Raw genomic sequence first — 13,436 nt, 5'->3', positions numbered from 1 at the left:
ATGACTGGCTGAGGTCCAAATACACAGCATTGCAATAATCAAGCCTAGATGATACAAAAGCATGGAGGACTATCTCCATGTCTTTAAATGAGAGCATTGGCTATAACTTTGCAATTAACCTTTATTGAAAAAAGCTGCTTTTCACCACTGCACTGACTTGTTTCTCAAAGTTTAGCTCAGAGTCAAAGACTACACCAAGATTTTTTGCATAAGGGCTAACAGCCCCAGAGAAAGACCCCATATAGTTAGAAATTTGAGGGGCGGTGCATAGAGAACCAAAAACAACAATTTCAGTTTTACTCTCATTTAGATGGAGAAAGTTCCTAGCTTGTTAATATTTGCACAGGAGCCATTATCAAAATGCAGTGGAACATATAGCTGTGTATCTTTGGCATAGCAATGATAAGAGATATGATATTTCTTAAAAATAGAACCCAAAAGTAACATATACAATGAAAATAAAATAGGGCTTAAAATGGAACCTTAAGGCAGGCCACAGGAGAAAGGTGCAGGGGGAGATGAGTGGTTACCAATTCTAACTGCCAGGGACCTGTCTGAAAGATAGGAGGTAAACCAACATAAAGCTGTGCCACTAATACCAACATCCTGCTTTAGGCAGTCTAAAAGGTTGGTATGATGAACTGTATCAAACGCCACAGTTAGATCAAGCAAAATTAAAATCGCTGAGCTACCAGAGTCCAAAGTGAGCAAAAGGTCATTTGTCACTTTAAGAAGAGCGGTTTCGGTACTATGACGGGGTCTAAACCCAGATTGGAATTTATCAAGAATATTATATTCTGCTAAAAATGAGGAAAGCTGTGAAAAGACAATCTTCTCAGAACTTTCGATAAAAAAGGCATTTTAGAGATAGGTTGAAAGTTGTCGAAGTCGGTAGGATCAAGATTTGGCTTCTTAAGAAAAGGCTGAATCACTGCATGCTTAAGGCAGGAAGGAACAACGACAGTGCTTAACGAGCTATTAATAATGGCCAAAACAGATGGACCAATCGAACCTAGCACATCTCTAAAAAGCCGTGTGGGCATAATATCCAAAGGTGAGGTATTGGGTTCCATCTTTAAAATTATATCCAAGAGAGATATAGGGGTAAAATTAGTTAACTGAGCAGAATAAGAAGTAGGAATAGAAGGATCATAGCTATTACTAGGAATACAGAAATGCAGAGCAGCTACCTTGCTCATAAAAAAAATCTAAAAAGATTATACAAGACTCAGGGGCAGCATATGGATATGAATTAACCCTGGGATTAATTACTTTGTCCAAAGTATTAAACATAACTTTTGAATTATGTGAGTTTTTAGAAATTAAATCTGAAAAATATTTAGCTGATAAGCGGACAGACTGTTCTTTAAGATCTCATAGGATACTTGTAACTTGTCTTTTTTCCATTTGCGTTCAGTTTTCCGGCATTCCTGCCAATGGGCTCGTGTATGGTTATTAAACCAAGGCTGTGTCCTAGGTTTGGGAGACTTAGTTCTAAAAGGGGCAACAGAGACCAGAATATTTGTACATGTCTCATTAAACAACATAGAAAGCTCCTCAGTACACAAACTAATCGAAGGGGCTTCCATAATGCTTGATGCTTTAGACTCTGAAAATGCATTTGAAAATTCCATTGCTGTGAAAGAAGAGATGGGACGAAAATGATATCAAGGCTTGTGCTCAATCAGAGGCAAATATGGAAATATTGCATTAAAAGTAACAGCTTTATGATCAGACAGACAAAAATCATTAATATCAATATTACATATTGGAAGACCAAGTGATAAAACAAGATCAAGCGTATGTCCGTGTTCATGTGTAGGACCAGTAACATGCTGTGTAAAGTCAAATGAATCAGTGAGTTGCACAAACTCCTTCACCAAGTTATGGGAAGGGCAACAAACATGAATATTAAAGTAGCACACAATGAGAAGTTTATCAGCTGTAGGGATGATAGTAGAAAGAAAAGTCCCAAATTCATGAATAAAGTCCTTATTATGTCTAGATGGTCTATAAATGAGAGCACAAAGCACAGAACTGGATATTTCAATCTTCAGAAGCTGCAGCTAAAATGTCTGATATTGATCTGAAGGCAATAGTCTGCATTTAAAATGGTTTTTAAAAACTGTAGCCAATCCCCCGCCTCGTCCCACTGTTCTGGGAGAGTTAAAATAGTCACAATCCACTGGAGAGAGATCGGATAATAAATCCAACTCACCAATGTTGAGCCAAGTCTCAGTCACGATAAAAAATCCAAGGTTGTGTGATATAAAAAAAAATAGTTTAAGACAAACGATTTATTAGAGAGGGATCTCGCATTTATCAAAGCAATCTTCGCTTGTACCGGGCCGGCACCTGGAGATTCTTTTGTTGGTTTGGCATGCTACAGCAATCGAAGATTTCTATAGTTAATACCTCTATTGATAGTGCGCTGCCTCAGTGGTCCACGTATAGATGTAGCCGAGTCAGGGAGAATGGGAATAAGACGAGACTCCTGCGGATGGTGAGGATTAAGATAAATATGTCAACTGTTGCTTTCACAGCAGCCGCCAGAGCCAGCCCTGACAAACACTGAAGGTGAGCCCAAGGATCTCCTGAGCCTGACAAGGAAACCACTGCGCTTTCCTCACTTTTTATAGTGCTTTTTTCAATGAAAAATACAGCCGTTCGAATGGCAAGCAACCACAGGAAAAGGTGATGAAGCCAGATAGTTGAAAAAATGCTCTCCACCGGGATTCATCTGCACAGGTCTTTTACAGAGAAATGTAAATTAAGAAGGGTTTGACGACCATAAGTCAATGCAGCAGTAGTTTTCAGAGCATAGAAGCACACCACCAACAGCTGTAAATACAGGTGCATCTCAATAAATTAGAATGTCGCGGAAAAGTTCATTTATTTCAGTAATTCAACTCAAATTGTGAAACTCGTGTATTAAATAAATTCAATGCACACAGACTGAAGTCGTTTAAGTCTTTGGTTCTTTTAATTGTGATGATTTTGGCTCACATTTAACAAAAACCCACCAATTCACTATCTCAAAAAATTAGAATATGGTGACATGCCAATCAGCTAATCAAATCAAAACACCTGCAAAGGTTTCCTGAGCCTTCAAAATGGTCTCTCAGTTTGGTTCACTAGGCTACACAATCATGGGGAAGACTGCTGATCTGACAGTTGTCCAGAAGACAATCATTGACACCCTTCACAAGGAGGGTAAGCCACAAACATTCATTGCCAAAAAAGCTGGCTGTTCACAGAGTGCTGTATCCAAGCATGTTAACAGAAAGTTGAGTGGAAGGAAAAAGTGTGGAAGAAAAAGATGCACAACCAACAGAGAGAACCGCAGCCTTATGAGGATTGTCAAGCAAAATCGATTCAAGAATTTGGGTGAACTTCACAAGGAATGGACTGAGGCTGGGGTCAAGGCATCAAGAGCCACCACACACAGACGTGTCAAGGAATTTGGCTACAGTTGTCGTATTCCTCTTGTTAAGCCACTCCTGAACCACAGACAACGTCAGAGGCGTCTTACCTGGGCTAAGGAGAAGAAGAACTGGACTGTTGCCCAGTGGTCCAAAGTCCTCTTTTCAGATGAGAGCAAGTTTTGTATTTCATTTGGAAACGAAGGTCCTAGAGTCTGGAGGAAGGGTGGAGAAGCTCATAGCCCAAGTTGCTTGAAGTCCAGTGTTAAGTTTCCACAGTCTGTGATGATTTGGGGTGCAATGTCATCTGCTGGTGTTGGTCCATTGTGTTTTTTGAAAACCAAAGTCACTGCACCCGTTTACCAAGTAATTTTGGAGCACTTCATGCTTCCTTCTGCTGACCAGCTTTTTAAAGATGCTGATTTCATTTTCCAGCAGGATTTGGCACTTGCCCACACTGCCAAAAGCACCAAAAGTTGGTTAAATGACCATGGTGTTGGTGTGCTTGACTGGCCAGCAAACTCACCAGACCTGAACCCCATAGAGAATCTATGGGGTATTGTCAAGAGGAAAATGAGAAACAAGAGACCAAAAAATGCAGATGAGCTGGAGGCCACTGTCAAAGAAACCTGTTCTTCCATACCACCTCAGCAGTGCCACAAACTGATCACCTCCATGCCATGCCGAATTGAGGCAGTAATTAAAGCAAAAGGAGCCCCTACCAAGTATTGAGTACATATATAGTAAATGAACATACTTTCCAGAAGGCCAACAATTCACTAAAAATGTTTTTTTTATTGGTCTTATGATGTATTCTAATTTTTTGAGATAGTGAATTGGTGGGTTTTTGTTAAATGTGAGCCAAAATCATAAAAATTAAAAGAACCAAAGACTTAAACGACTTCAGTCTGTGTGCATTGAATTTATTTAATACACGAGTTTCACAATTTGAGTTGAATTACTGAAATAAATGAACTTTTCCGCGACATTCTAATTTATTGAGATGCACCTGTATAAAACGAATGGCACAAATGAGAGACAATGGCAAGCCAACAACCATCCAGGCGGCATCTTGAACACAAATTATACTGATCACTTTTATCTCTCATTAGTAGATCTGTTTTGCCCTGGCTGCATCTTAGCCATGCTCTTCAGCATTCCTGCTTAGCATCTGTATGCTTGTGTATGATTAAGCAGATGAGCACCAACGATCCAGTGATATATCACTGTCTCTCTCATGCTGAAGCCTTAGGCTGTGTGTTATCAGAGCTTTTATAATTGAGGACACTCACTCATGATCAAGACTCAGGTTTGTAGGTGCTCTTGACAGGAGGCTCATGGTCATGTAGATCTTCCCCAGCTGCATTCAGACAAAACGAATAAACTTTGTAGTTTCAGTAAGGTTTGTGGGACTTGTAGTTGCTTCTGAGGTTGTTGGTAAAAATTCATCCCAAAGCATATGCCGTGTTTTGTGGTGTCTTTGAAGTAGCTGATCTCGGCTCTCTAACATTAACCATAAAAAATGTAAGGACATTAAATATTGTTTATGATGAGTGGTGTTAGAGTAGTGGATAAGAGCTGGGCTTTCAGCCTAGAGGTTAGGGGATTCAATCACTGGGCCACTGATAAATGGGAATTAGCCAGCAACTGGTTGGGTCTTGAGGTTACAATAGTGTTCTAAAATTAGTATAGCTGCAACATACCTGTTTAACCCTAGACTGGGTAAAGCTGCCTTTGGAACTTGTTTAACCTCCTGAAGCCCTGCGTCCACATGCGTGGACAATACTTTTGGCATCACCATATGCTATGCATAATTTTATTTCATTTAAACTGACTGATCTCAGTTCAGGAGACTCTAGGCTGTCATTAAAGGGTTAAACTTTTGACGTACTGAGTCATGTGACAAAACAACATGGCGCCGATCACAGCGGAGTTTGTCTTTGGGAGAAACACCAACAAAACTACAGCTGGTAAGAAACCTCATTAAGTTTTTACATTAAAACCTGTTTGAGTGAAAAGAATAGACTCTAGTTTCATCTGATACGCCATTATAAAAATGTCAACTATTTATTGCGAAATTAATATGCTGTTAAACACAATGACCACATATGTGGACTCAAGGCTCATTTTCCTTAAAATATCCTATATTCACTGTGCATCATCACGTTAAGAATCAATGGGTTCATCCAAAATCTGAAAAATATTGCTTTCAAAGGCTGTATACGGAGTTAGGATGCAAATAAGGTGCATTTTTAACTGTTCTGAGACCAGTGCAGACAGATAGCACACTGGAAGTTATAATTAGGGAGCAAGGGAGCATCCCATCACTTTCCTGTGCAGCCAAGTGCATTCACTCCTAACATTCAGTGAAAAGTTCAATTGCATGCCGGAGATGATGTTTTGACCACTTAACATGTTTGGCAGACATGGGACAATGGTAATATATATATATATATATATTAGGGCTGTCGATTTAAAGCGCTAATTCAGTGCGATTAATTTAATTAAAAATGACGTGTTTAAAAAATGAACGCAATTAATCGCAATGTCCCCGGACCCTAATAAGGAAGATTCCAGAGAAATGCAAGCTTGTAGTACCACCTGTTTACTCCAGTGGGCAGTAAGCAAAACTTCAGCTGCATGGGCAATGCACAGAGAACAAAACAACCCTTCAGCAGACAGCACAACACAAACATGTGTTACGTTCTTGCGTAAGAAATCAAGAAATCAAAACACTTGATTGAGCACAAATCCGAACTAAGGGATCTCAAGTTGTGTTCTTCTAAGCATTAAACTATAAATAACTTGACACAGCCACCTAAAAATGATATGTTTATGACGCAATGCACCCCAGATGCAACACAAGCATCTGTCTGGCGCAGGTGTACATTGACAGGTCCTTAAACAAGACCTCGTAATAAATCTCGTACTGATTGACAAATTCACTTGCAAAATGGATTGCTGTGAACTGTATGCCAATGATCGGCTTATGTTCAATAATATTGTAATAAACAATACATTGTATTTTAAAGCCGCTTTTTGTATTGTCTTATCAGTGCTTAACTCTTCTGCCACAATAATGTAATGCATTTTAATTATCTGAATATTTTTTATTTTTATGTATATATATATATATACATATTTAAAGATAACTATATATAATTATTAAGTATAATAATTATTTAATCATTATATATTTAATTATTTTTATTTGAGGGCTTTCTCAGCAAATATTTGTATATGCGATTAACTGCGATTAATGAATTGGGACACCATGTAAAAATTCGATTACATTTTTTAATCGATTGACAGCCCTAATATATATATATACATACATACATATACACACACTGGCAGCCAAAAGCTTGGAATAATGTACAGATTTTGCTCTTATGGAAAGAAATTGGTACTTTTATTCACCAAAGTGACATTGAACTGATCACAGTGTATAGTCAGGACATTAATAACATGAAAAACTATTATTACAATTTGAAAAAAAATTCACAATTTGAAACTTCTTCAAAGAGTTCTCATCAAAAAATCCCCCACATGCAGCAATGACATCTTTGCAGATCCTTGGCATTCTAGCTGTCAGTTTGTCCAGATACTCAGGTGACATTTCAACCCACACTTCCTGTAGCACTTGCCATAGTTGTGGCTGTCTTGTCGGGCACTTCTCACACACCTTACAGTCTAGCTGATCTCACAAAAGCTCAATGGGGTTAAGATCCATAACACTCTTTACCAATTATCTGTTGTCCAATGTCTGTGTTTCTAACCTTTTCTTTTTGTTTTTCTATTTCAAAAGTGGCTTTTTCTTTGCAATTCTTCCCATAAGGCCTGCACCCTTGAGTCTTCTCTTTACTGTTGTATATGAAAACTGCTGTCTATTTCTCAAACTAGATACTCTGATGTACTATCCTCTTTTTTAGTTGTACATCTGGCCTTCCACATCTCTTTCTGTCTTTGTTACAGCCAGTTGTCCTTTGTCTTTGAAGACTGTAGTGTACACCTTTGTATGAAATCTTCAGTTTTTGGCAATTTCAAGCATTGTATAGCCTTCATTCCTCAAAACAATGATTGACTGACGAGTTTCTAGAGAAAGCTGTTTCTTTTTTGCCATTTTTGACCTAATATTGACTTTAAGACATGCCAGTCTATTGCATAATGTGGCAACTCAAAAACAAACACAAAGACAATGTTAAGCTTCATTTAATGAACCAAATAGCTTTCAGCTGTGTTTGATATAATGGCAAGTGATTTTCTAGTACCAAATTAGCAATTTAGCATGATTATTCAAGGATAAGGTGTTGGAGTGATGGCTGCTGAAATTGGGGCCTGTCTAGATTTGATCAAAAATGACTTTTTTCAAATAGTGATGGTGCTGTTTTTTTACATCAGCAATGCCCTGACTATACTTTGTGATCAGTTGAATGCCACTTTGGTGAATTAAAGTACCAATTTCCTTCCGAAACAGCAAAATCTGTACATTATTCCAAACTTTTGGTCGCCAGTGCATATATATATATATATATATATATATATATATATATATATATATATATATATATACTTTGATGCTTCGTCCGGTTCCCGCCTCCTCCTTGCCCATTTTAACCGTGTTACAATATTGTAACACAGTTAAAATGGGCGGAGGAGGCAGAAACCGGATGAAGCATCAAAGTAATATTTTAATGAAAACACAAACACAAACATAAACACACACACACGGCAGCTGCATGTGGCTCTCTCTCCTGAACTGCCGCATCCGGCTTGGCCCTATCCCACTCCTCGGCTGATTAGCCCAATTGGGGGCCCAGCCCCGCCCTCCTCCTCATCACAATATATAAAAAAAAAAAAAAAAAAAAAATATATATATATATATATATATATATATATATATATATATATATATATATATATATATATATATTTGTGACGAGGAGGAGGGTGAGGCCAGGCCATGAAGACACACAGCCGGCCCTGAATCGGGCTAATCAGCTGGGAGGGGGATAGAGAGAGAGAGACGCACTCGGCCGCATTGCATGTTTGTTTACTTATGTTTTAAGTTAATTTATATCATTAAACTTTACGTTGACTGTTCAGCCGGTTCCTGCCTCCTCCTTGTCCATCCTTATACTGTTACAGTGGTGCCGAAACCCGGGAAGGAGGAGGGATGCGCTGTCGCGGAGTCCTCGCCACTTCCGTCCGCCAAAGGAACAGCCGTGGCTGTCTGCCTGGGGACGGAGGGGTCGCTGCTGGCTGCCGAGAGCCAGAGGAGATGCAGCCGTCCGGCGAAAAAGGGGTTAAGGGGTTCTGTCCGCCAGGGGCTGGAGGGCTCACTGCCATCGCCAGGGGAGGAGCGAGCTGGCGTTCACCAGAGGGCGGAGGTGCGGTTGAGGACTGGACGACAGCATGTCCGTGAGCCGGTGAACAAGTTTTTCTTTCTCTCTGTCGCTCCACCTCGCTCTTTCCCTCTCAACTTTCTCTCCCCTCGTCTCTCCCAGGGCTGCCGGCAGGCACGGCTGGAAATGCAATGCCCCCACCCCCTCCAGGAAGGGAGGGGAGTGCGTCATGTCGGGGGTTTCCCCGACTTGAGTCGGGTGATGCAGGAGTGTGATGAGGAGGAGGGTGGGGCTGGGACGTGAAGACACACGGCCAGCCCTGAATCGGGCTAATCAGCCGGGAGGGGGATAAAGACGAGCCGGAGGCACCAGTTTGAGCCGCATGTGTCTCCCTCATCCTATATATATATATATATATATATATATATATATATATATATATATATATATATACACTTCATGATCTGGCACCTCACTATCTTTGTGAATTGCTTCTCATCTACAACCCGATCCGATCGCTTAGGTCTTCTGGGTCCGGACTCCTTTCTGTCCCTAGATCTCGCCTCTCTACTATAGGTGGCAGGTCATTCAGCATAGTAGCACCCAATATATGGAATTCACTCCCCCTGACTCTTCGCAGCATCTCTTCTAACTTAAAGAGTCTAAACATCTGAGTTTAAATCTCAACTTAAAATTTTTTTGTTTTCTCAGTGTCATTTATCTTAATGTGTTATGTATTCACTCTCAATGACTGTGCTATCTGAACTCTGTTTTTGTGACTGTTCTTTGTTTGTGTATTATTATGTTACTATTGTAAAGTGTCCTTGAGCTCTGGAAAGGCGCTATATAAATTAAACGTATTATATATATATATATATATATATATATATATATATATATATATATATATATATATACACATTCAGTTGAAGTCATAAGTTTACATACACTTAGTTAAAATTTGGTAGCATTGCCTTTAAATTGTTTAACTTGGGTCAAACATTTTGGGTAGCCTTCCACAAGCTTCTCACAATAAGTTGCTGGAATTTTGACAGGTCTGTAGGCCTCCTTGCTCGCACACACTTTTTCAGTTCTGCCCACAAATTTTCTATCGCATTGTGGTCAGGGCTTTGTGATGGCCACTCCAATACCTTGACTTTGTTGTCCTTAAGCCATTTTGCCACAACTTTGGAGGTATGTTTGAGGTCATTTTCCCATTTGGAATACCCATTTGCAACCAAGCTTTAACTATCTGGCTGATGTCTCGAGATGTTGCTTCAATGAATCCACATAATTTTCCTTCCTCATGATGCCATATATTTTGTGAAGTGCACCTATCCCTCTTGCAGCAAAGCACCCCCACAACATGATGCTGCCACCTCCATGCTTCACAGTTGGGATGGTGATCTTCGGCTTGCAGGCCTCACCCTTTTTCCTCCAAACATAATAATGGTCATCATGGCCAAACAGTTACATTTTTGTTTCATTAGACCAGAGGACATTTCTCCAAAAAGTACGATCTTTGTCCCCATGTGCACTTGCAAACTGTAGTCTGGCTTTTTTATGACGGTTTTGGAGCAGTGGCTTCTTCCTTGCTGAGCAGCCTTTCAGGTTATGTCAATATAGGACTTGTTTTACTGTGGATATAGATAGTTGTCAACCTGTTTCCTCCAGCATCTTCACAAGCTCCTTTGCTGTTGTTCTGGGATTGATTTGCACTTTTAGCACCAAACTACATTCATCTCTAGTAGACAGAATGCGTCTCCTTCCTGAGCAGTATGATGGCTGCGGGGTCCCATGGTGTTTATAACTGTGTACTATTGTTTGTAAAGATGAACGTGGTACCTTCAGGCGCTTGGAAATTGTTCCCAAGGATGAACCAGACTTTTCCCATGTCAAGCAAAGAGGCACTGAGTTTGAAGTTAGGCCTTAAAATACATCCACAGATACACCTCCAGTTCAGTACACATCCTATCAGAAGCTAATACAGATTAAGTTTACCTCTCTCTCCTGGACGGCCGTTTTGTCCACTAGCTCCAGGGAATCCTGGTCTGCCAGACAGACCCTGCTCTCCCTGTGGCCCCTGAGGTCCCGGGCGACCAGGCTCACCTGGAGGACCTGGTACTGTCCGTACTGAAACAGACTGACTGGGAATCTGGTTCAGAATGGAGTTGTAGCGAGACAAGTGACCTGAGGGGGAGAGAGGTAAAAATAATTAACATAAAAAAAAAAAAACATTCTCTTAGCAGGTCAGCAGGCTTCAACTGAGCTCCTGTCATGAAGTAGGTAAACTGAGAAAAAGCATTAAAAACAATTACAATAAGTACGGATCTAGAAGTGAAGTTAGCACACACAGTGGTGGTAAATCAACAAATGATTGTGGTAGGTTAAAGTATCATATCTTTTTTGCTGATAGTTATGCGTCTGTAGACAGATGATCTCTCCATGATATCTTATAATGGTCTGATTATTAACATTTATGAATTTAACAGATTCCACCCATCCCCCCCCAAAGCAACGTACAGTGCATTCAAAGTATACATTTAATCAGTTTGAGTGTTACCTGGGAATTGAACCCACGATCTTGGCGTAGCTAACCCATAATTTACCAACTGTAGCCAAATTGCTCTGCCAATTAAGATACAAGAACCCTGAAATTTACAGTATACTTTATATGGTCCTGTCATACAGGGGTTCAATAATTTGGACTCCACTGATATTTAGTTTGAAAGTCTCTCCTCAACTGTTGCATTATACATATTCAGGCATGATGACGCACAAAAGTGATATGGAAAGCTGACTGGTTGGAGAGATTACCTCAAATAATGTAGTTGATTATGTTTTTGGTTATTTATGGTTAATCTGTTTGTTGATATGTGGAATAAGGCAAATTCTGCCTTTTGCATTCTTCAGCTGCATTCTGTATGAAAATATATTATGTTACATAATTTAAATATTAATTCTAATAGGTCAATTTACTAATCATAGGATGCTTTATGCTGTTGGTCTCTGGCTTTCATTCAGTGATTAAAACTAGCCTTTTGTGAATAAATAAAATTTATGTTTTTTACTTTATACATTGCATCTGAGTTGTGCACATTATGAAATAAATTGGTTAAAACAACAGTTTATTTTTATAACTTTACTTGTCACGTTCATTTTGAAGAATGTTTTAAGAGACTCAGCCCCCCATGGCCTCATCGGACGGACTGCCACTGAGCACACACAAACAAGGTACTCACTCTGAATTAGCTGCTCGCAAACTTGTCGTGCTATGGCCCGGACAACTGCCTGAGACTGCATGTCACCCTTCAGAAAACAAACAAAACGGGATTAAGACCACAACGTGTTGCTGTGACATAAAAACACGCAAAACACATACAACACTCACTTCTGCTGCTTTTAAGAGAGGCTAATAGCCTGTACTATGTGGGTGTTTAATTTACTCTATTTAACACTCAGCATGTGCCCTTTGTTTGGTGCCCAGAACCACAGCAGTGGAAAGATCAGTAGAAAATAAGAAAAGTCTGCTGTGTGGGAGCTCTGGACTGACAAATAACTATAGCTGTACCTGTACTACTTTTAATACTCCAGCAGTGTCCGAATTGAAAAATCTCATAGCGTGGAGAGAGAAAGTGAAAAAGAGAAGGAGCTGCTGTTGTGATTTTTATCAAGAGATCTGTCAGCAAGCTCCTTAATCCAAGGCTGATAAAGCGCTACCATATGTGCCACTGAGTGCCATGTGTCACAACCTTATTTGAAACTCCATGACAGTTTAGAGGCAGATTTAAGACTTACTCTCTCCCCCCGCTCGCCTTTGGTGCCGGAAGGCCCCTACGAAAAGAGAGAAAGAGTGATCAGTACATGTGGAATTGGAAATGGCTTGGAGGAAAGTGGACAAATATGTTTCTGAATTTTGGTAACATAAGTCACAGATCTGCGAAGAGCATGACACAAATTAAACACAAAGACAATAAAGGGAGTATTCACTCAAAAATGAATTTTATTTAGCTTTTATTAAACTAAAACTTTTTACCATTTATTTTTGGTACTTCTCAAATACCTTTTATGTACAGATTTTACTGTTTTAACCTTGTTCTAGACCCAGACTTTAAATATTAATCTATGAACATCAACAATAATACAAATTATTACATGTATAAAAATATGACAGTTTAAACATAGATTGAAGTATACAAAAACAATTTCAAATTTTATTGTGAGAAAATTATTTCTATTAATAAAAAAAAAATAGAACTGTACCACGGTTGTGGCATAATTTCACCACACCATACAATTTTTTTTTTTTTTTTTTTTTTTATTAGTGTACTTGTTAACTAAGTCGACAAAAATGATAGTGAAGAGCATGCTTGAGATAAGTGATGGTTGAGGAAAGCAAAGAAAAACCAAGGTAAATATCACTTGTAAGCAGAATATTTTTTAAGGTTCCAGCAGTAATTTTGCCAAATTGTGAATTTAGGATACCTAAAATGTTAGCTATGAATTAGCTTCGGCAAGACAAAGGAGCCTGCCATTTTATTCCAAATCAAAGCGATAAAAATGTCATTTCCATCACAGAATTATATTAAACAAAATACAGAATTTGAGAGGTGGTGGGAATTGTCATGACTTTCAGAAAAAAAATAAAAATAAAAAGAAATTAACATAA

The 13,436-nt window shown here is 39.2% G+C and overlaps 1 protein-coding gene across 1 annotated transcript in view; it reads right to left on the bottom strand.

The window, feature by feature from the left end:
- LOC127453571 (collagen alpha-1(XIV) chain-like) overlaps window positions 1-13,436 on the bottom strand; it is a 191,407-nt gene that overhangs the window by 18,066 nt on the left and 159,905 nt on the right. The window contains exons 44-46 of the mRNA XM_051720027.1: window positions 12,566-12,601; window positions 12,010-12,076; window positions 10,769-10,957 (exon numbers count right to left, since the gene is read on the bottom strand). Coding sequence (XP_051575987.1) covers window positions 10,769-10,957; window positions 12,010-12,076; window positions 12,566-12,601 — 292 coding nt within the window. The remainder of the gene's footprint in view (window positions 1-10,768; window positions 10,958-12,009; window positions 12,077-12,565; window positions 12,602-13,436) is intronic.

This window comes from Myxocyprinus asiaticus, chromosome 16 (genome assembly GCF_019703515.2).
Source record: "Myxocyprinus asiaticus isolate MX2 ecotype Aquarium Trade chromosome 16, UBuf_Myxa_2, whole genome shotgun sequence".
Classification (NCBI taxonomy): domain Eukaryota; kingdom Metazoa; phylum Chordata; class Actinopteri; order Cypriniformes; family Catostomidae; genus Myxocyprinus; species Myxocyprinus asiaticus.
The sequence above is the reverse complement of the archived record's forward strand: the minus strand, read 5'-3'. Positions and strand labels throughout refer to the sequence as shown.